Below are 19457 nucleotides of genomic sequence, written 5' to 3' on the forward strand. Positions count from 1 at the left end.
ACATGTATTTGCAAAATTGACGGCATGGCTGCTTTGACAACCGCCCGCGGCGTCCGCCTCTCGTACTTGCGCCACTTTATCAACGAGCATGGCGGCGAGGCCAGCTTTCTCGGCAAGACGACAGCCCACGTCTGCTTCGAGTACGTCGTGCCAATGACCAAACCATCCGAGCTCTCGCTCGTCGACCACGTCGCCAACGACCCAATGACCGCTTCGTTCGTTGGCCCGGCCAACTGGTATGTCTCGCATGCCTGGATGTACCTCTTCTTGGAGACCGTCGACAGCCTCGAGCGCTTCTTCGCCGACCGAGATCTCAGTGACGACGCGGTCATTTGGTTTTGCGTCTTCAACAACAACCAGCACCTCGCGAGCTCGTACCCGTTCGAGTACTGGTCGTCAACGTTCAAGAACGGTCTCGCAGCCATCGGCAACGTGGTCATGATCATGCACCCGTGGAACGACCCGATCGTGCTTCGTCGAAGCTGGTGCGTGTTTGAGGTCTACGTCGCAGTGACACTGGGCGCGCGCTTTGAGATTGCACTGGCGCATGATCAAGAAGCCACGTTTCTCGATGACATTGCAGACTTTGACGCGTTCAACAAGATGCTGGCGACGATCAAGAGCGAGGACTCGGAGGCGACCGTGGCTTCGGATCGCGACGGTATTTTCGAGCTCATTCGCACCGAGACGTCGTTCATCGCCGTCGACCAGCTCATTTTTACAACGTTGACCAGCTGGATCAAGATGACGCTCGAGGCATCGATCGCAGCCTCTTCGTCGTCTCTCGAGACGGCCAAGCGCTGGAAGCAGCTCGGTACCGTCCACGACTGCTTCAACGAGTACGCTCAAAGCGAGCAGTGTTACCAAACGGCGTTGCGAACCTTGACTTTGCAAGCCGCTGGCATGGTCGATGCGGACACGCTGCTGCTGGAGGCCCTTGTTGCGTCGGCGATGGCGTTCCAGCACCAAGCCTCGTGGAAGCCGCGTTTTCGGTCGACACTCGCTGCGGCCATCGCGCATCTGGGCGAGACGCACCCGACGACGCAGGCGACGCGCAGCCAGTATGTGCAATCTCTGGTTTACAACGCTGTCTACGCAGAGGCATTGCCGTTGGCCCTCGACGACTTCAACGTCCGGCGATCGCAATACGGTTTGTTCGATTGGCGCACGGCCAAGGCCATGACAGAGGTCGGCAAGATCTACTCGGACCTCGCCGAGCCCCGACGCGCAGCGCGCTGGCTCCGAAAAGCACACACCATCCAAGATGCGCACTTGGGTACTGACCACGCGGACACGACGACAACGAAGTTTGCACTTGTCATGATGCTCGTGCAAATTGGCGAGAGCGCGGCGGCCCTCGCGCTCGCGACCTCCATAGCGTCGTCGCGCGAACGCACGCACGGCGCGGACCATCCGTACACGCTCGCGTGTCGATTGAACCTCATTGCGTGCTTGCTTGTGACGGGCGATGCCGCAACGGCAATCCCTCTGCTGCTGACGGTGAAGACAGCGTTTGAAGCGCACCACGCTCAGCACCAGCTCTTGATGGGTACGTCTATACCCATAGGTCGTACGCCATGACGCTGATGTACATTTGTATCTTCTGTAGTGCACCTCGACCTCGGTGTCGCGTACGGCATCCAGTCCAATTGGGACGCCGCGCTTGCGTATTACCGCCGCGCGTTTTCCGATGTCCCGTGCAAAGCCAGCGCGTGGCTACTCTACAGTTTTGCGGTCCACACGCCGCTTGACGATTGGACAATTGTCCGCGACTATGTTCTGTCGGCTACCGACGACGCCCCCGAGACGTGGCCCTTGAGCTGCATGGTGTGCTTCAAGCCCATCGTTGGCAGCGTCGTGGCCTGCACCGCCTGTCCCCATGGCGTTGTCAAGTGTTGTACGAGCTGCTACGACCAGCGGCCGTCCCGACTGCAGCGCTGCTGTCCGCACGACCTCCACAAAGCAAAGCGGACACGGACGGTGCCACCGCGTCGGTTCTTCTACGAAGAAGCGCTTCGTGTAGACAATGCTTCCATCAACGACATCACCCAGCGCGTGCATTCGTACGAGAGCTACTGCAGCACGCACAACGTATCGGCAAGCGAGCGCATGGTGGTGGCATCGATGCCGCGTTTGAATCGCAGCTGGCACCCGATGCTCTAAGCAAACAACGGCTACCGTCCATTTTTGCAACGGACAGACCACAGCCACCAGTAAAACACACAATTGATTTCTCTGAGAGTTGTTGACATCTGCACCAACGGCGACTTCAGACCTCGTGGGCCTTGCGGACGTCCAGCGACGACTACCATCCTGCTTACGGTGTGGGCTTGCTCGATGCGCTTGCCACCTTCGGAATCTTCGACGAGCAACATGTCGGACTGCCCGTAGTACCAGCCTCGGGGAGGAGTGGCGGGTTGCATAACGGGAGCCGAAAAATGAGAGTATTTTCGCAGCTCTGCTGCTCCTTGTGTCGCCAAACACCTATTTCGACACGAGGGAGTGCTCAGGGGCGAAAGGGCGTTTAGAGCTGCACTACGTTTTCGAACGCAGGTTGCCGTCGTGCACTTGATCGGAAATTTAGGTTGTCGACCTCTGCATACGGCGTCTCGCACGTGTCAAACTCGGTGAGAACGACGCCAAACGAGCAATTGTTGGCGGGTGGACCGTGCCCAAGTTCATTGCCACCAAGGGTGTCACGAACGACTTCGGGTGCGATCCAGAGCTTGGTGCCGACGTTGGACGTCATGCAGTCATCGATCGGTCGCGCCGAGCCGAGATCACCCACCCGAATGTAGTGTGTCGTCGAGAGAGTGACATTGAGGCTCTTGACGTCCTGATGCACCTTGCCAAGGTGGTGCAAATCAGCGAGGGCGCAGGAGTACGAGGGCAACATCGACGGTCGAGACGTGCAGCGAATCGCTTCGACTCTAGTGCGCCTTGTCGAGGTGCTTCTTGAGACCCCCGCCGTCCTTGTACTCGATAACCATACTCGGACTGACAAATGATCGCCATTGGGTGGTGTCATGAGCGGAGACAACGAGCCATTGTCGAGAATCGCCACCAGTGGCTGCACATACATCGACATACACATACCCACACGATCCTCTGCAGTGTACCCTTGCATCTCTTGCGCTTCGTTGCGCATTTGGTTAGGAGGCATGACGGCGCCGTTCACGAGGACGCCCTTGTCACGATACGTCGCCTTGACAGCATTTTTCCTACGAGCTACTAGAACCTACACCTAAGCTTCTCTAAGCTTCTCGTCCCAGGCCAAGAGAAATGGTGTACGCTCCGTGAAGTGGGTGTACATCATCGTCTTTGGCGCAGAACGTCGTCTTGTTTTTCGGTGAAAAGAGAGACCACGTCGCCTGGCTCTTGTGCGATGCTATCGGGCAAATCGTTTCGACGCATTATGACACTGCATTGACTGAAGAGTCCACTTGGCAGCGCTTTTATTGTTTTTAACCAATCAATGGACGTCATGGATGAAAAATTGTTGATTTGTTGCATTTTGTCCAGTAGCAGTGACAGGAAGTGGAATAAAGTTGTTGGATTGGCTCAAATGCCCGCAGGGATATCGCTCCGACCATCAACAGATGGAAGGGTTAGACGCCGAGGTCCCCGTCCAAGCTCGGGTCGTCAGCCCATATACCGTACTTCGAATAGCGATGCAACGACTGCGTCGTTAAGAAGCTCCAGCCAATTTTTCGACTAGGAAGGCCCGCTCGTCTGAGTGTCGTTGGGATGTCAATCCAGCACAATCCAGCGTGTGAAACTCAATTAGCCAATGAAAACGCGCGCTTGGCGACATTGCTCATTCGCCAACATGTTTTGGTCCAAGAAGCAGCGCAACGAGGTAGACGACATTGTACGACGGCGAAGGCTAATCCAGCAGCGCAGAAAGCCCTATTCAAGGCCGTCGACGAAGGGCGCTTGGCCGACGTGCGCTCGTCTCTCGAGAGCGGCGTCAACGTCCACGCCACGGACAAGGCACGTCTCTCCCGCCGCCTCAGTGCTCACGTTCGAATGCATGTAGACCGGCTGGACGCCACTGACCAATGCAGCTCTCCATGGGCATTTGGACATTGTCTCCTTCTTGCTCGACAATGGCGCCACGTGCACGACGCCAAACGATGTATGCAAGTGTCTACTCCATTGTGACACGTACTATGTATGTACTAGCGCGAGACGACACCACTGCACGCTGCAGTGAGCGCGGGCCATATGAGCGTCGTCCGTGTCTTGCTCGAGAAAGGCGCTGCTGTCAACGCACTCAATTCGGTGCAGCATCGCGTGCTGCTACCGACCTCATCCGCGTGTAGAGCGGTGCCACCGCCTTGCACTCCGTTGCTGAGAGCGGCGGGGTGCGGATTCTGCGCCTCTTGCTGGCCCACGGCGCTGCCGTCGACTCTCGCGACCGCGTATGTGCTCGTTGGCGATGTACACGTTGACGATTTGCATAGGACGACGCGACACCCTTGCTACTTGCCTCGAAATACAATCATGAAGAGGTCGTGTCGATTCTCTTGGCGCACGGCGCCAATGCCGACGTCAACGACAGGGTAGCCGCCGCCTGTCTCCTCTCTTCACAGTGGGTTGCATAGTTCAACGAAACACCAGCCACGTACGCGCAGAAGAAGGGCCACGTCCGCATCGCTCGCATACTGCGCACGCACAACGACACGCTACTGGTAGGTGACCTCGCTGCGCAGAGATAGGATCCCAAAGGTTATCACTAGTTTGTCCAAGCGCTGCGTGCCACGCGTGTTGAAGACGCGGCCACGCTCCTTCGGCAAGGTATGGTCCATGTTGACCACCGGGATCCGGTAGTGCCCATCATAATGCGATACGGAGGTGGCAACGCGTGTCCTAGGACGGGACGCCTTTGCTTCATACTGTTGTGATGGCGCAGAACCCCCCTCTTCTTGAAACGATGCTTGAGAAACCAAAACTCGAGATCGACGCCATTGATGCGGTACAGCATGCACCCTTGTCTCGGCGTCGTTCATGCTGTGTTACAAACGTATAGAAGGGTCGCACCGCCCTCGCCGTGGCCACGGGCAACACAAAAATGACGCTCGCGCTGCGTCAGGCAGGCGCGTCCTTCGACCGCTTGAGCAAGGTACCATCACTAGGACGCCTCGGCTTGAGTAAAGACAGTCTCATAGAGCACCCAAGATGCGCAAACACGCCATTTGGAAGCCGATCTGCGGCATCACGCATCAATCAACGACGACGATATGGTAACGACGCTCCTGCGTCACGGTGTGAGCCCTGCGTCGACAAACGAGGTAGTACTCGGTCTCACCAAAATCTCCACACGAGCGTTTGCGATAGAAAGGTGAGACGGCGCTGCACCTCGCCGCTGCGCACGGCCACACGTTGGTGGTCTTGACATTGTTCCACAACGACAAGTCGCTGTCTCGTCGGTGCGACCAGGTCATTTCGTGCATTGTCCTAGCAAATGATGTCCTTACTCGCTGCGATTAGGATGGCAACACGGCGTTGCACGTCGCGGCAGCCCACGGGCACAAGACCACTGTCGCGATGATGCTCAAATACATCGCGGACGTTAGCTGCATTTCCGCTGCCAACCACGTACGGCGCAGCACACATGTGTTGGCACTTGCAACATTGATGGTTCTAGGCAGGAGAGTCGCCGCGCGCCGTTGCTGCGGCAAGAGGCCATCATGAGGTTGTCGACGTACTGACGCAAGCCGCCGCGAGCGCCGACCCCGTGATCACGGTACAGGCTCATTACATCCAACCAAAATGATCGAAGATGAACATTAGGGCGCCTCGCTGCCGGTCGCCGCTGCCACTCTAGCCGGCGAGACGACGGACCTCAACCCCGTCCGTCCGCTCAGCAGCGGCGCAGAGGTGACCAAGAAGGTTGCTACGATCGTATGCGGTCCCTTGGCACCATACGTGCTCTGTTGCTCTAGATGGAACCAACGCCACTGCAAGTAGCGCCTGCCCCCGGTCAAGTGAGCGCCGTCAAGAACGTGGCGACGACCAGAACCAGGACCAATCTCGCTGCTAGAACAGCGGTATCTGTGTTCTGAGAGTGCCTTCAGGACTGACACTATATTGGTAGACAAACAAGACACCGCGTGCGACAGAGAATCGCGTCATCACCACTTCGCGAAAGGCCGAGTCCCAGGACAAGAAACCCGTAGGATACATACAGTGTTTCAAGATATGGACGGAATGGATCCATGCGATATAGTGTGCTACCAAGCTCGTCGACGCCGTGTGCACCCACGACTCTTACGCTGTGATGGCTCTCTTAGCCGACGACGGCAACCCCAATACTGTGAACGAGGTACGCGCGACCTGTGGCCTCAACAGTTGATGCAGAGCACTGGAGTAGGATGGCGACTCGCTTCTGCATCTCGCCGTGCACTACAACAGCCACAAGGTGCTCGATGCGCTGTTGCGAGCTCGGCACATCAAGGTGGACGCTCGCAACGCGGTACATAGCGCGAGCCGTCGACGGCAACGAGGACACCTTGTTGGTTTCGTAGGCTGGTATGACGCCGATGCTGTTGGCCATCCAAATGGGCCACCGACGGCTGGCGGCGATGCTGCAGACAGCGACACACAGTGTCATTCCGGACGTTCGTCATCTCTTGCACGTTGGTTTTTGTTGAAATATGTGGTTGTAGGTGTCGGCGACCGAGATCGAGATGGACTTTTCTAGTCCATTGGGTGTTGGTGGCTATGGCGCCGTGTACAAGGGGACCTACCAAGGCCAGACGGTCGCGGTCAAGACCGCTGCCAACGCGTCTTGCATCCAAGCACTCATCTACGAGATGGAGACTATGCAGCTGTATGTCTTTTCTATTTTCTTATTTCCTCATCATTGATGACTGTAGGTGCAACTCCCCGTACGTGCTCCAACTGCTCGCTGTCTCGGGCGCCCGCTCATCGAGCCCCAAGCTCATTCTCGAGTTCATGGACGGTGGTGATCTGCGCAGCTACCTCGACGCCAAGCGACTCGGTCAACCCACCAAGGTTACTATCTCGGCCTTGGAGGTGGCATGGGTGCTTGCGAATGCCCTCGCCGATCTGCACCACACCGGTCTCCTTCACCGGGACCTCAAGAGCCACAATGTCCTCCTCTCCTCGACCAACTACATCAAGCTCGCCGACCTCGGGATCGCTCGCGAGTATGAGTCCAACATGACGACGGGCAAGGGCACACCGTACTGGACTGCGCCTGAAGTGCTCACGTCGGGCAGCAACTACAGCTTTGCGGCTGATATCTACGCGTTTGGCGTCATTTTGACCGAGCTGGACACGCTCCAGCTGCCATTTGCGGACGTCAAGGACCTCGGGTACTGGGGGATCATGGACCAAGTGCGTCTCGGTACGCTCCGTCCGACGGTGAGCGCGACTTGCCCACGTTGGCTGCGTCACCTCGTCGACGCCTGTTTGTCGTTCGACCCGACGCAGCGTCCGTCGGCGCAGATGCTCGTGACATTTCTTCAAAAACTGCTCGGTCGCAGCGACGAAGCGATGGCGAGTGAGCCAGAGACCAAGTCTTCCATCGACCTGTCGAGTGGCACAGTAAGCAGCTCTTGGCAACTCCGGCAGGCCATTTTATCTCTCGATAGACATCGGCGCCCCAACGTCTCGAAGAGAAGGTACCAAGTCGCACCCGCTCGACCCTCGGCAGCGGCTCGGCGGCAACGACGTCCTCCAGTGTATCTGGAACGTCGACCGGCACGACGGTGACTTCAACACCACAATTCACTCTTACCCTGGCTGTCATCATGCTTGTAGACGTACTCGTCATGGTCCAACTCGATGCTGGTGAGTACGCGCGTCGTATGTCAGCTCTGCCGCGCCTCCAACTCGTTGCTCGAGTCGCACTGTGAGGCCTGCGCCGGGTCGTTAGCTCCCGTGGCTTCCAAGCTCAAGGTCCTTCTCAAGCGTCTTGCGGTCGCCAAGAAGAACGGATTTGAGATCGACACCGGTCTCGTCTGCGTCTGCTGCGACACCCACCACAACATGACGACCACGATCTGTGACGAGTGCGACGACGAGCTTCCGGACGACCAAGAGAAATTGCGCATCCTCGTACTGCGCATCGAGCAAGCGTCCAAGGCGTAAACCCCGCGCTCCTTTGCTGGATGCCTTGACAATAGTGGAATTTGTCGCTGGAGTCCTATTTCCGCCCAGTACACATTTTGTTTTCTTTGAATATATACGACAGCAAGACCAACATAAAGCGTTGAATGAGGCTAGGGTCCTCAATCTCGTCCCATGTACCAGTACTGCATTTGATGAGAAAGAGAAAAGTAGGAACCTCTTACGTCAAAGGAGTTGTGCATCGGTGCTTCATTCGAGTTGTTTCAACACTGTGGGAATGAGGCGTGCGACGATGATGCAAGCCGTAGCACCTTTTCCCAAAGGCGAGGGCACCTAATCATCAACCAAATGCGTATTTGTGCGCCACGTAGGGCCAAAATAACGAGTCAAAACTCCGTCTTTCGTCTTTGGCGCGTGTTGCGAGCGTCGTGGGGTGCGTCTCGCCGAGGTGCGTCAATGACGCGCCCAGTGTCGATTGAAAGAGGGTTTCCCAACTACGCCGAGGCTTGTTGGCTTGGACCATCGCAAATGCGACCAGCGACAGCAACAAGAGAGTGTCAGCGTCCATCGGTCCGTGCGTCTTGAGGCGCAAACGCAGTGCGTCTTGGAAGCAGCGCTCGCGCTCCTTGTGTTGATGCAACGCGTCGAAGAGAAGACCGAGCTGCACCGCAAGACTGTGGCATCCGACGAAAAGGCGGCTGCGATCGATACCTCGAGCGTTGGCTCGATCCAGCGCGTCAACGTTAACAAAATGAGCCGGTCCACTGCCACAATGGATGTCTTGGCGCGAATCAAAGCAAAATACCATCGCGATCCGAAGCCACGGTCGCCTCCGAGTCCTCGCTCTTGATCGTCGCCAGCATCTTATTGAACGCGTCAAAGTCTGCAATGTCGTTGAGAAACGTGGCTTCTTGATCTCGCGCCAGTGCAATCTCAAAGCGCGCGCCCAGTGTCACCGCGACGTAGAACGCAAAGACGCACCAGCTTCGACGAAGCACGATCGGGTCGTTCCACGGGTGCATGATCATGACCACGTTGCCGATGGCTGCGAGACCGTTCTTGAACGTTGACGACCAGTACTCGAACGGGTACGAGCTCGCGAGGTGCTGGTTGTTGTTGAAGACGCAAAACCAAAGGACGGCGTCGTCGGCAAGACCGGTCGGCGAAGAAGCGCTCGAGGCTGTCGACGGTCTCCAAGAAGAGGTACTGCCAAGCGTGGCTGACATACCAGTTGGCCGGCGCGACGTAGGCGGCGGTCGTTGGGTCGTTGGCAACCTGGTCGAGCGGTTGGTTTGGTCAATGGCACGACAAACTCAAAGCAAACTTGGGCTGTCGTCTTGCCGGCAAACGCAGCTTCTCCGCCATGCTCGTTGATAACGTGGCGCAAGTACGAGAGGCGCAGGCCGAGGCCAAACAAGTAAGTAGCTTCGTGAGACTGGAATCGTTCAAGCGTTTCGTTTGGACTGGAGTTGGAGACGGTGAAATCCCGCATACCCATTGGTCTAAATGTAGCCAACACGGCGTTGGGTCCGAAGTATACAGTGCGTGGATTGGAAGAAAAGCAGCCAATGAAAATGCCTATCATTTGGCAAGATATGTGGTCGACGAAGCAGCAGGCGCAGGAGGTTGGCGACAACGACCGAGCGACCGACAGCGAGGCTGATGCGACAATGTAGAAGGCGCTTCTGTACACTGCAGGAGATGGCACCGTGGCGGCCGTCCGCTCCTATCTCAACGACGGCGCCAACATCGAGTGCAGAGATGACGTACTATGTGGCTTTTTCTCCATCAATCAAACACGAATATGGATATGTCTATGGGCGTAGGATGGTGCGACGCCACTGCACAAAGCTGCAGTAAATGGTCATTTGAACGTCGTCAGCGCTTTGCTTGAAAATGGCGCCCGTCTCAAAGCCAAAACCAAGGTATCTTGTGCCTTCAAGCGTGGCCTCTCACGCGCTTCGATCGATCATGGCGTAGCAAGGCTGGACGCCACTGCACTCGGCTGCGTGCTATGGTCAAGTGGACGTGGCTCGTTTTTTGCTCGAGAAAGGCGCCAAGATCGACGCCAGAGACAAGGTTCGTTTGGCGTTGCGAGCATGGTGCTCGCTTCGATGTCGAGATGACATGTGGGTTGCGTAGAGCCTCGAGACGCCACTGCACTTGGCCGCCAGACGCAATCAAGTGGAGGTGGTTGGGCTTCTGTTGGCACGCGGTGCCCATCTCAACGCTAGAAACAAAGTACATTTTCACAACAAGTCGCTCGATTCCTTCGTTTAACGTGTAGAATAACCACTCGCCACTCATGGCCGCTTGCGAAAAAGGTCACGTTCAAGTCCAAGAGCTGTTGCGCCAACACCCCGACGCTATTCCGGTACGTTGGCTACGATGGGATTCCAGATAGGTAGATAGATAGATAGATAGATGTGCATATGTACCGAAGCTCATACCTGGTTTCGAATAGGAAGGCGGTAGGACAAAGCCAAGGGTTGCAAAGGGTCCCACGGTGAACTGTCGGGATAGGACCGACTCGCCCACAGATCGCATGCATGCTAGCTGTCGTGTGTCTGCTTGGCGTCGCGTCGACGCGACATATGCTTGATCCAGCGGACGACCAACTCGGCGTTGGCGCCGACCGGTACTCGCCAGTATGTTGCATCCTCTTGCGGCCAACATACTTGAACGCTCTGCCCCTAGAAGAACGACCCGCTGCCGCTTGCAGACACGGGTCTTGGCGACTGGAGCACCGCTACTGCACCTTTGTCGCTGGCGCCGGAGACACGGCAAGTAGAAGCACGCGCTTCTCTCGCGCAAGCCCAAGACGACGCGTACGATCCGGTACCCAATGCAATGTCCATCAAGGCCCTGCAGCTCATATGTAATGTTCATAGAGCGACGCTCCTACGCGTCTCGAGACGGTTAGGCCTGTTCAGGGACTCGAAGGTCAAGTGCGCGCCGCGGCGCGCGATGGCCAACTCGACGTTCTCCAAAGCCTCCTGCGCAAGCACCCAACGATCCAAATCGATGCCCACAACGAGGTACTTTCGTCTCTGAAGTGAACTGCAGGTCAACGCCGTCGTGTAGGATGGCAAGACGGCACTGCACTTGGCGGTCGAGCGCGGCCATGTCGAGATCGTGGCGGTACTGCTCGAGCCGACGGCGCTGACGGGGGACACGGTGCGGCTCGTCATTTTTCCGAATGATACGCACGAGTGCGTAGTCTCTGCAATTGGCCGCTCGCCTTGGCAACGCGGGCCATGTGGAGACGTTGCTAAAGGCGTTTCTCTCCAAACACACACCAGCGGCGCTGGCGCCGATGCTTGCAGCAGCGCTGTTCGACGCTATGATGCACAAGCACGAGGACGTCGTCCAGATGCTTCAACCACTCGTCTCGGCCAGTCGCCCCCATCTCGCATCCCTGAGCGACGACCCTGCGGTAGGTTTCTTCCATCGGCTCTTCTTGTGTCGATGGCGCGTAGACTGTGGCGTACTTGGCGGCATTGGCGGGTGATACAAGCCGCCCCGAGCCTCGCTCGGCTGTACGCTCTATACGCTGTTGGACCAGACAAAACCTACTCGCTGAGATAGGACCTCCACACGTCCGCGGTCCTGGCCACGACCATCTTGCTGTTTCTCCTGGCCGCCGCTCGCCAATGGTATATGGTCCTCAAGAACCAAACGACTTTGTCGCCAACGATCGCGGCGCCCGCACCAACCCAGAGCGCTACGGTAACTTTGCATTGCACGATGTTTGCGGGGTCTAAGGGATTTGAACGGGTGCACTAGGAAGCGGCGCTTCTCGACGCCATCGATGCCACAGACTGGGCTTTGGCCACGTCGCTGCTCTTTACCGGCGCACCTGTCCCTACGCACGACGACTCCTTGGTATTGTTTATTGCTTATTCTTTTTGCGATTCGATCGCATTTCCTTTTGGTATAGTCTGCGCTTGTCGACCATGTCCTCCAAGCTTTTGACGCCGACTTGCTGCGAGGGTTGCTCTCGAGCCTGCATGCCAACGGCGACCCCCGTGCAAGCGACGTATCCACGATGCCAATGAGAATGTCTTCAAAGATGACGTCTCTAGATATGCCGCAAGGCGCTTTTGGCCGCCGTCACCACCGACAAGCCGCGCCTTCTCGTGGCTGTCTTGCACGACCCCAAGACCGCTGCCATGGCTTGTGTCGTCTCCCAGGTACGCGCTTCGCCACTCGACATGTAAGAACTTCGATGCGGCCAATCTAGACAAACACGTCGCCGTTGCATGAAGCAGCCGCGCGAGGTTGTATCGGCATTCTCTCACTCCTCCTTGTGAGTCCGAGTGTCGACGTCAACACCGCGAACGAGGTTCTATAGCTCTTGATGATAGAGTGAAAAGACGAGGTTGTATATTTGATTAGGACGGGTACACACCGCTGGCACTGGCTGCAGAACGCGGTCACTGCGACGTTATTCGAGCGCTCGTCAGCGTCGGTGCCGATGTTGCGATTCCTCTGCCGGTCGTTCGGACATTATGCCCTAACCTCATCTCACAAAATCGTAGAATGGCTCGCTGTTGCTGGATGCTGCGGTCGCCAACGTCGACACCAGCGTCCTCGCTGCCCTTCTCACATCGCCGAGCTTAGATCTTAACGCAAAGGACAAGGTAAACATAAACAAATGGCGACAACCCTAACCTCACGTTGACGGCGTGTAGGCTGGCAACTCGATCTTGGCGCGTGCTGTCGTCACTGGTGCGACATTTGCTGTCGAGCGCCTCTTGGGCGCCGACGCCAGCGCCAGCATTTCGGCACCTGTACGTCGTCACTTCTGTCAAGTTGGTGGTAGAACCAATGATAACCTAAAACATTAGGACGGCAGCTCGCTCTTGGCGTTGGCCAACCAACGTGGTCGTCGTCGCATTGCTCGGCTTTTATACAAGAGCCTCTACGACGCACCCCACGAGGTAGCTCAGCTGCTTTTGTCTGGAAATCTCATGTTGTACAGGCCACCAATACCGACATTGATCGTGCGGGGCATCAGTTTTTGGGCGAAGGGGGCGGTGGCGCCGTCGTCAAGGCGTCGTACCGCGGCTGCAGCGTCGCCATCAAGGCCACCAAGAACGGATATCGGAGCCAGAGCAACGCGCTTCGCCTCGAGATTGAAGAGATGCGGCAGTATGTACCCTCACGACACTGCTGTATACACGCGTTGACCACTTTACGTAGGTTTGGGTCCCCGTACGTGTTGCCGCTTCTCGCAGCGGTTGATGCTTCGTCCAATAACCCGCAGATGATCCTCGAGCTCATGACCAACGGCGATCTCTACAAGTACCTTGAGGACACGCAGGCCAACGCACCCGTCAGCATGGTGATTACCCCACTGGACGTGGCATGGGTGCTGGCAAATGCCCTCTGGGACCTTCACCAAGGTGGTCGTATGCACCGCGACGTCAAGAGCCACAACATCTTTCTCTGCGCTGTGCATGGCATCAAGCTCGGCGATCTTGGCAAAATGTGCGCGTGGAACGACAGCTTGACGACGAATGCGGGAACGCCCAAGTGGCGCGCTCCCGAAGTCGGTGTTAGCGGCAGCAACTACGACTACGCCGCCGACGTTTACTCGGTTGGTGTCGTCCTCGACGAGCTTTGCGTTTTGGCCTCAAATGAGCATGACGCGCCGTGGCTGGCGCCAATGGCCACCGCGTGCAAGCAAGAAACACCGACGAGCCGACCGACTGCAATCGCGATCGTCGAGCGTCTGGGCTACGAGGTGCACAACATCACCGTCCCAAATGGCCTCGAACTGCACCTCGTCTCGTCTCGCCAAGTGCAGGTATCCTTACCCTATACTTTTGTCACTCGACTTATATAACAACAACGACTAGGCCAGCGATATGGTGTGCGCTTCTTGCAATAGCGTAACGCCGGTGCTGTACTCGGTAGCTTGCATTGAATGTCATCAGGCGACGCCCGACATTTTGGATCGACTGCAGTTTGTGCTGGCGCGCTGCGTGGCCCTCGACGTCGACACGAGCATGGCGTGCGTCACGTGCCATCGCCTTCACGACACGACGGCCAACTGCAGCTTTTGTGACGCGCCTGTCGCAAGCGCAGACGCGGCGCTCGCGATCCTCGTGCATCGTCTCGACCAGGCTTTAGCGTGGGACAAGGCGGCGACGATCTCGACCGGCCTCGCCGTGATCTCGGAGGAGCCGCACACCACGGTACATTTTCCTTTTGTTTTCATGGACATGTCGCTGATATGCGCTGGTTCAGACATCGGCTTAAGCTCGGTATATATCGATATGAACGACTTGAAACTCTGATATTTGTGCATTTTTCACGGTGCTGGTGTTGACGTGGTATGTCGTGGCGCAGTGACAACGTCGACACAATTTTGACAGTGTTGTTGCTTGGTCGCGAGAAGGACTTGCAGCTGGCGGAGGCGCGGGCAACGTTACCCAACGTCGTATACCAAGCTCGCTCATGTATGATGACGAGTCATCTGGGCAGTGCTTTGTCGACCGTATTTTCCACCAAAGTCCGCGCAATTTTACATGTATTTTGTCGACTGTCATCACAGTGGTCATGACCATGAGCGGGCCGGGCCGAGGTAGATGAAATCGGCGCCTGTGACTGCAACCGCCGAGACCTTCAGCTGTAGATCGCAAGCAAACGTGTCTCTGCCGACGCCAACGCTGGCGCGCGCTGCAGCAATATCGAGGGCATTCTAAGCGAAGATCAAATCGAGCTTCGTGACGAGGTCCTGCATGGCGACGAGCGCTGGCGACAGCATCGGCGTGGGCATCACACTAAGGAAAGCGTCGAGCGTGTGCTGGCCCTACACGAAGCGCGCGATGCCGTCGAGTGTCTCTGGCCAGCACGAAAGGCGGCACGACCCACGCATCATCTGGCCAATCAGAACGGCTGCGCACTTGATACTTGAAGGATTCTATCAAGCTCGTATCCATGTGAAGTGATATTTACGACCAGCCATTGGGTGATACATCCGATCGACGCAAGAATGACCACAGGAATCCAATGCACTTTGCCTGGGATGTTTGTGTACGGGACTCGCAGGCGGCGGTCGATTCAATATGATGACATTGCCAACGACCGTTGATGGCGGGGATCACCTGGGCACAGGAACAGCGCATCCTGGTCTCACGGCAACAATCCCGCACACTTTTGCACGGGATTGTTGAAGTCGTCCCATCACAAAGTTGAACGATCAAAGGGAGTGTCTCCGGGCGCCAAGCTGAGCAGAGCAATCCAAGCGAAGCAGAGCGCAATGTCCAAAGCGACAGCCAGCACTGGAGGAGAGTACTAGCAAGGACATCTACTCCTTTCGCACGTGCACCGGAAGGAAAGATGTATCTCCAGTGGCTGCGACTTCGTGCTGGTAAAAGTGATTTGATAGAAAAGGGCAGACAACCTTGCGGAGGCTTGGTCCACGCTTCAAGTATGGGCGGATCCGGATAATATCGTGCGTGGATTGGAGGAAAATCAGCCAATGAAAAGGGGGAGAATGCAAATGCCGATCATTTTGCAACATGTTTGGGTTGTGGCAGTCGGAGACGCCGGAGCAGACGAAGGCGAGGGAGACGAAGGCGAAGGCGGAAGCGAAGGCGAGGGAGACGAAGGCGAAGGCGGAAGCGAAGGCGAGGGAGACGAAGGCGAAGGAGGTACTCGGACGACGACGCCAATGCGACGATGCTCATGCGATGGTGTAGGAAGCGCTTCTCAACGCTGCACGAGATGGCAACTTGGCTACCGTCATCTCCTCTCTCAACGACGGCGTCAACATCGAGTGCTACAACATCGTACTCTTTCTCCATCGATCCACCATGAAGATGGATATGTCTATGGGAGTAGAATGGTTCTACGCCACTGCACAGAGCAGCTTTATGTGGTCGTTTGGAGATTGTCCGCTTTTTGCTTGAAAAAGGCGCCAAGATCGAAGCCAAAAACGACGTACGTTGTGTGTTGTCCGAAACGTCTTTTCTTCATTCGCAAATTTCACATATTGCGTTTGCATAGTACCTCGACACGCCACTGCACGATGCCTCGTTAAACAATAAAGTGGAGGTCGTTCGTCTTCTCTTGGCTTACGGCGCCAACGTCGATGCGACAAACTTCGTACGTTTGCACGAAATCCTCACTCATTTCCATCAAATTTGGACTTGTAGTGGAATCAAACGCCCCTCGTGGACGCTCAAGAAAAAGGTTTTGTCCAAGTCCAAGAGCCTTTGCGAACCGCCATGGTAAATATGTTGATGCGCATTGGTTGGACTATCGGAATACAAAACTATACTTGTAGCTTGCCAAGGCTCTGCGCGAAAAGCGCATTCTGGACGCCAACAGTCTCCTTCGGCAAGAGAAGATTATCGTCAACCATCAGGAGCCAGTACATATGCCTCAAAGGGCTACGCTTTTCTAAACGTAAATTTGTAGGATGGAACGACGTTGCTGCATCTCGTACTAGCGATGCAGGATCTCAAACTGCTTGCAACCATGCTTGAAAAATCCAACCTCGAGATCGACGCCACCGACTCGGTACACGAAATATACCGATTCGATCCTTTTGACGAAACGAATTAGAGTGGGAGGACAGCGCTTGCCATCGCACTTGCTACACGCAACATCGAGGCAACCTACGCGCTCCTCCAATCGAACGCGCAGCTTGACGCTGTGGACAAGGTGCACTTTTAACTCTCTTCTGCGATTTCCAACGAAACCATAGAGCATACTGGGAGCTCACATGCACACTGTGGAAGCAGTCTTGCGCCACGCAGCATCGACCAACAACAACGAGATGGTGGCAGAGCTACTACAGCACGGCGCGAGCCCTGCGGCAACCAACGAGGTACACTCTGCGTATTTTTCAACAAATGTTCACCATTGTTGTACCATAGAATGGCGAGACGGCGCTTCACTTTGCGGCTGCGAACGGCCACACTGCGATCGTTCAAACGCTGCTGGAGAACGACAAGTCTCTGCTTGGTCTTTGCGACCAGGTACGCTGACCAACACATTACGCAGCCATATATATTGTGCGATACAGAGTGGCAATACGGCACTGCACGTGGCAGCCGAAAAGGCCAAGAAGGGTCACGTCGATGCAGTCAACAAGGTAGTTTCTGTGATGCACAATAGTCCAAATCCTAAATATGTAAGAATCTAGGTCGACAAGACGACCATGCTCATGGCGGCGGCCACCAACAACCACGAAAGCGTCGTCAACGTCCTTCTCAGCTACCTCGTGTCGACGTTGATCTTGGACGATGCGTCGTACAAGGCATTGACGACGCATCGCAAGGAGCTGGTCGCGGCTCAAGGGTATCTCGACCAGCGAAACGCGGTTTGTGCTTGCGTTTATTCTTTTTTGGGATGTCTCGTAAAATTTACTCGTCTAGATGCGCAAAACAACAGCCGAAATCGCCTCCAACGCTGCAAAGCAGCTCATCGAAAATAGTGTGACGTCCTTGCAAACGAACCTCGATCGTACTCGCCTCGCGATGCAATCCAAGGTACGTTGATCGACTAGTCGCACAAACTTTCTCTATTTGGATAGAAAGCAGCACTATCCAAAGCCATGAAAACCCAAGAGTGGCCGATGGTCAAGCGACTGCTCCTCGAAGGCGTCCCCGTCACGTCTCTCGACTTTCCGGTATATATTTTAGTAGCTATGAATGGATAGTTGACACTTTTATATAGGGTGCCATTGTGAACGCGAATGACGCAGAGCTGCGTCACATACTCGTGCGTGCGATCGTGGAAGCAGACGATTCGGTGCTGTTCCAAACGTTTTTACGTACTCTAGAACTGTCCAAGACGGCCCGGAACCAGGTATTCCACCCACCGACATCCTTCTCTAGATACGATTGTGCTGTAGCTGGCCCAAGTCGCGCTCGTGTTGGCGGTGACCAGCGTCAAGACGCTGTTTGTGATGAACCTTCTCCGCATGGCCGACGTGAACCTCGATCTCGTCACGGTACATAGCATACATGCACTCGGTTGCTGGCTGCCACACCATAAACTGATTATGTAGACGGAGGGGCCGTCGCCGTTGCATCTAGCGGCCAAGATTGGCTCTGTCCTAATGCTAAGCATGCTTCTGACAGCATCACGCGCGGACGTCGACACGATCAACGAGGTATGTTTGTTTCTACGCAGGGTTCTGCTCATATATCATCTTGGTTAAGGGCTTCACAGCGCTGGCCAACGCGGTCCGCGAAGGGCACATCGACGCTGCCAAGGTGCTGTTGAGCGCCAGCGCGAACCCATCGTTTGTTCTGCCGGTAGTTTTCCTTGTTTGTTGATGGGCTTATTTCAATGCAATCCATAGTCTGGCCACACCATTTTGGTCATGGCCGTGCGGCGTGGGCACCAAGAGCTGGCTCAGCTGCTTTACGACAGCATCTACACGATCATCCCAACCGTACAACGCTTGGGAACCTTGCACAATAGATAAACGTGCGAGTAGGTCACATCGGCCGCCTTCTCGCCACTGGAGCGCTTGCCAAACGGCGGGTTCGGTGCCATCGAGAAGGTTGCATGGAAGAACAAAAGCAACGACGACATTGTCATCCGCAAGCGGCCTCTCCAAGCCGGAAGGTGGGCCATAAAATCGTTCCGGAGCGAAATCCAGCTAATGCAGTCGTACGCACTCCTTCTCAACGCACGTGGCGTCCCATCGAACTCTCCCGTTAGGTGTCGGTCGCCGTACTTGCTGCCGGCGCTGGCCATCGTCGACAACCCGACGGACGGCGTACAACTAGTGACCGAGTGGATGAGACAAGGGGACCTCTTTCACTACCTCAAGCGCTTGCGTACACCCTTGCCGAATGATGGTATCGCGCTCGATACTTTCGAATTGTCGATCGTCCATGTCGCATGGGTTATCGCCAACGGACTTGCGTATTTGCATGCCAAGAACATCATCCACCGCGACCTCAAGAGCTCGAACGTCTTTCTCTGCGCCAAGCACGGAGTTGTCCTCGGTGACTTTGGCATCGCGCGGGCTATCGAAAAAGAAATGACGGCGGGCGCAGGCACGGACGTTTGGATGGCACCCGAAGTGCTCCGAGAAGAGAATGAGGAAGTCCGTGTGTACGACGCCTCGGCCGACATTTACTCGTTTGGCGTCATCTTGACCGAGCTCGACACGGGCCACAAGCCATTCGCGGACTCGCCTCTCAAGCCATTTGAGATTTTGAATCGGGTCCGCCTCGGTACGCTGCGTCCGGCCATGACCGACAACTGTCCGCAGTGGCTTGCCGACCTCGCGACCGCATGCTTGTCGTTTGACCCGTTGCAGCGGCCGACGGCCAATGAGATTGTGGCGATTCTGGCGCTGCACCTCGACGACGACCGCC

At 56.1% G+C, this 19457-nt stretch overlaps 6 protein-coding genes across 6 annotated transcripts; 4 read left to right on the forward strand and 2 right to left on the reverse strand.

Annotated features, from left to right (window-relative positions):
• Window positions 1-24: 24 nt before the first annotated feature.
• On the forward strand, window positions 25-2173 carry SDRG_15503 (hypothetical protein; the record flags this gene model as incomplete). Its single annotated transcript, XM_008621678.1, has 2 exons — window positions 25-1549; window positions 1610-2173. The coding sequence occupies 2 exons, from the start codon at window positions 25-27 to the stop codon at window positions 2161-2163; spliced, it is 2079 nt and encodes a 692-aa protein (XP_008619900.1). The 3' UTR covers window positions 2164-2173.
• Window positions 2174-2269: 96 nt separating this feature from the next.
• On the reverse strand, window positions 2270-2896 carry SDRG_15504 (hypothetical protein; the record flags this gene model as incomplete). Its single annotated transcript, XM_008621679.1, has 2 exons — window positions 2270-2305; window positions 2594-2896. 2 exons carry the CDS (start codon window positions 2894-2896, stop codon window positions 2270-2272), a joined length of 339 nt encoding a protein of 112 aa, XP_008619901.1.
• Window positions 2897-3829: 933 nt separating this feature from the next.
• Window positions 3830-8253, forward strand: SDRG_15505 (TKL protein kinase; the record flags this gene model as incomplete). The annotated part of the gene is made up of 23 exons (XM_008621680.1): window positions 3830-3859; window positions 3904-3993; window positions 4040-4138; window positions 4186-4284; window positions 4326-4424; window positions 4467-4565; window positions 4608-4694; window positions 4743-4829; window positions 4877-4978; window positions 5033-5125; window positions 5172-5294; window positions 5341-5442; window positions 5494-5601; window positions 5651-5749; window positions 5797-5895; window positions 5949-6053; window positions 6101-6178; window positions 6233-6328; window positions 6377-6478; window positions 6531-6623; window positions 6672-6835; window positions 6882-7575; window positions 7623-8253. The coding sequence occupies 23 exons, from the start codon at window positions 3830-3832 to the stop codon at window positions 7884-7886; spliced, it is 3012 nt and encodes a 1003-aa protein (XP_008619902.1). The 3' UTR covers window positions 7887-8253.
• Window positions 8254-8440: 187 nt separating this feature from the next.
• On the reverse strand, window positions 8441-9598 carry SDRG_15506 (hypothetical protein; the record flags this gene model as incomplete). The annotated part of the gene is made up of 5 exons (XM_008621681.1): window positions 8441-8761; window positions 8812-8864; window positions 8906-9273; window positions 9329-9375; window positions 9425-9598. 5 exons carry the CDS (start codon window positions 9596-9598, stop codon window positions 8441-8443), a joined length of 963 nt encoding a protein of 320 aa, XP_008619903.1.
• A 76-nt stretch (window positions 9599-9674) lies between these two features.
• Window positions 9675-14367, forward strand: SDRG_15507 (serine/threonine protein kinase; the record flags this gene model as incomplete). The annotated part of the gene is made up of 26 exons (XM_008621682.1): window positions 9675-9725; window positions 9777-9866; window positions 9927-10025; window positions 10081-10179; window positions 10243-10341; window positions 10388-10474; window positions 10565-10571; window positions 10624-10748; window positions 10798-10938; window positions 10992-11138; window positions 11185-11277; window positions 11321-11536; window positions 11580-11639; window positions 11689-11829; window positions 11887-11985; window positions 12041-12139; window positions 12186-12293; window positions 12344-12445; window positions 12499-12597; window positions 12642-12743; window positions 12795-12893; window positions 12951-13043; window positions 13085-13254; window positions 13306-13912; window positions 13965-14303; window positions 14356-14367. 26 exons carry the CDS (start codon window positions 9675-9677, stop codon window positions 14365-14367), a joined length of 3384 nt encoding a protein of 1127 aa, XP_008619904.1.
• A 1265-nt stretch (window positions 14368-15632) lies between these two features.
• Window positions 15633-19416, forward strand: SDRG_15508 (TKL protein kinase; the record flags this gene model as incomplete). The annotated part of the gene is made up of 22 exons (XM_008621683.1): window positions 15633-15764; window positions 15813-15902; window positions 15955-16053; window positions 16120-16218; window positions 16269-16343; window positions 16400-16486; window positions 16534-16635; window positions 16681-16779; window positions 16823-16945; window positions 16995-17096; window positions 17144-17212; window positions 17264-17440; window positions 17496-17609; window positions 17654-17749; window positions 17797-17928; window positions 17975-18073; window positions 18131-18235; window positions 18285-18380; window positions 18428-18520; window positions 18566-18696; window positions 18793-19343; window positions 19400-19416. The coding sequence occupies 22 exons, from the start codon at window positions 15633-15635 to the stop codon at window positions 19414-19416; spliced, it is 2688 nt and encodes an 895-aa protein (XP_008619905.1).
• Between the last annotated feature and the right edge of the window lie 41 nt (window positions 19417-19457).

This window comes from Saprolegnia diclina, assembly GCF_000281045.1.
Source record: "Saprolegnia diclina VS20 unplaced genomic scaffold supercont1.94, whole genome shotgun sequence".
NCBI lineage: Eukaryota > Oomycota > Saprolegniomycetes > Saprolegniales > Saprolegniaceae > Saprolegnia > Saprolegnia diclina.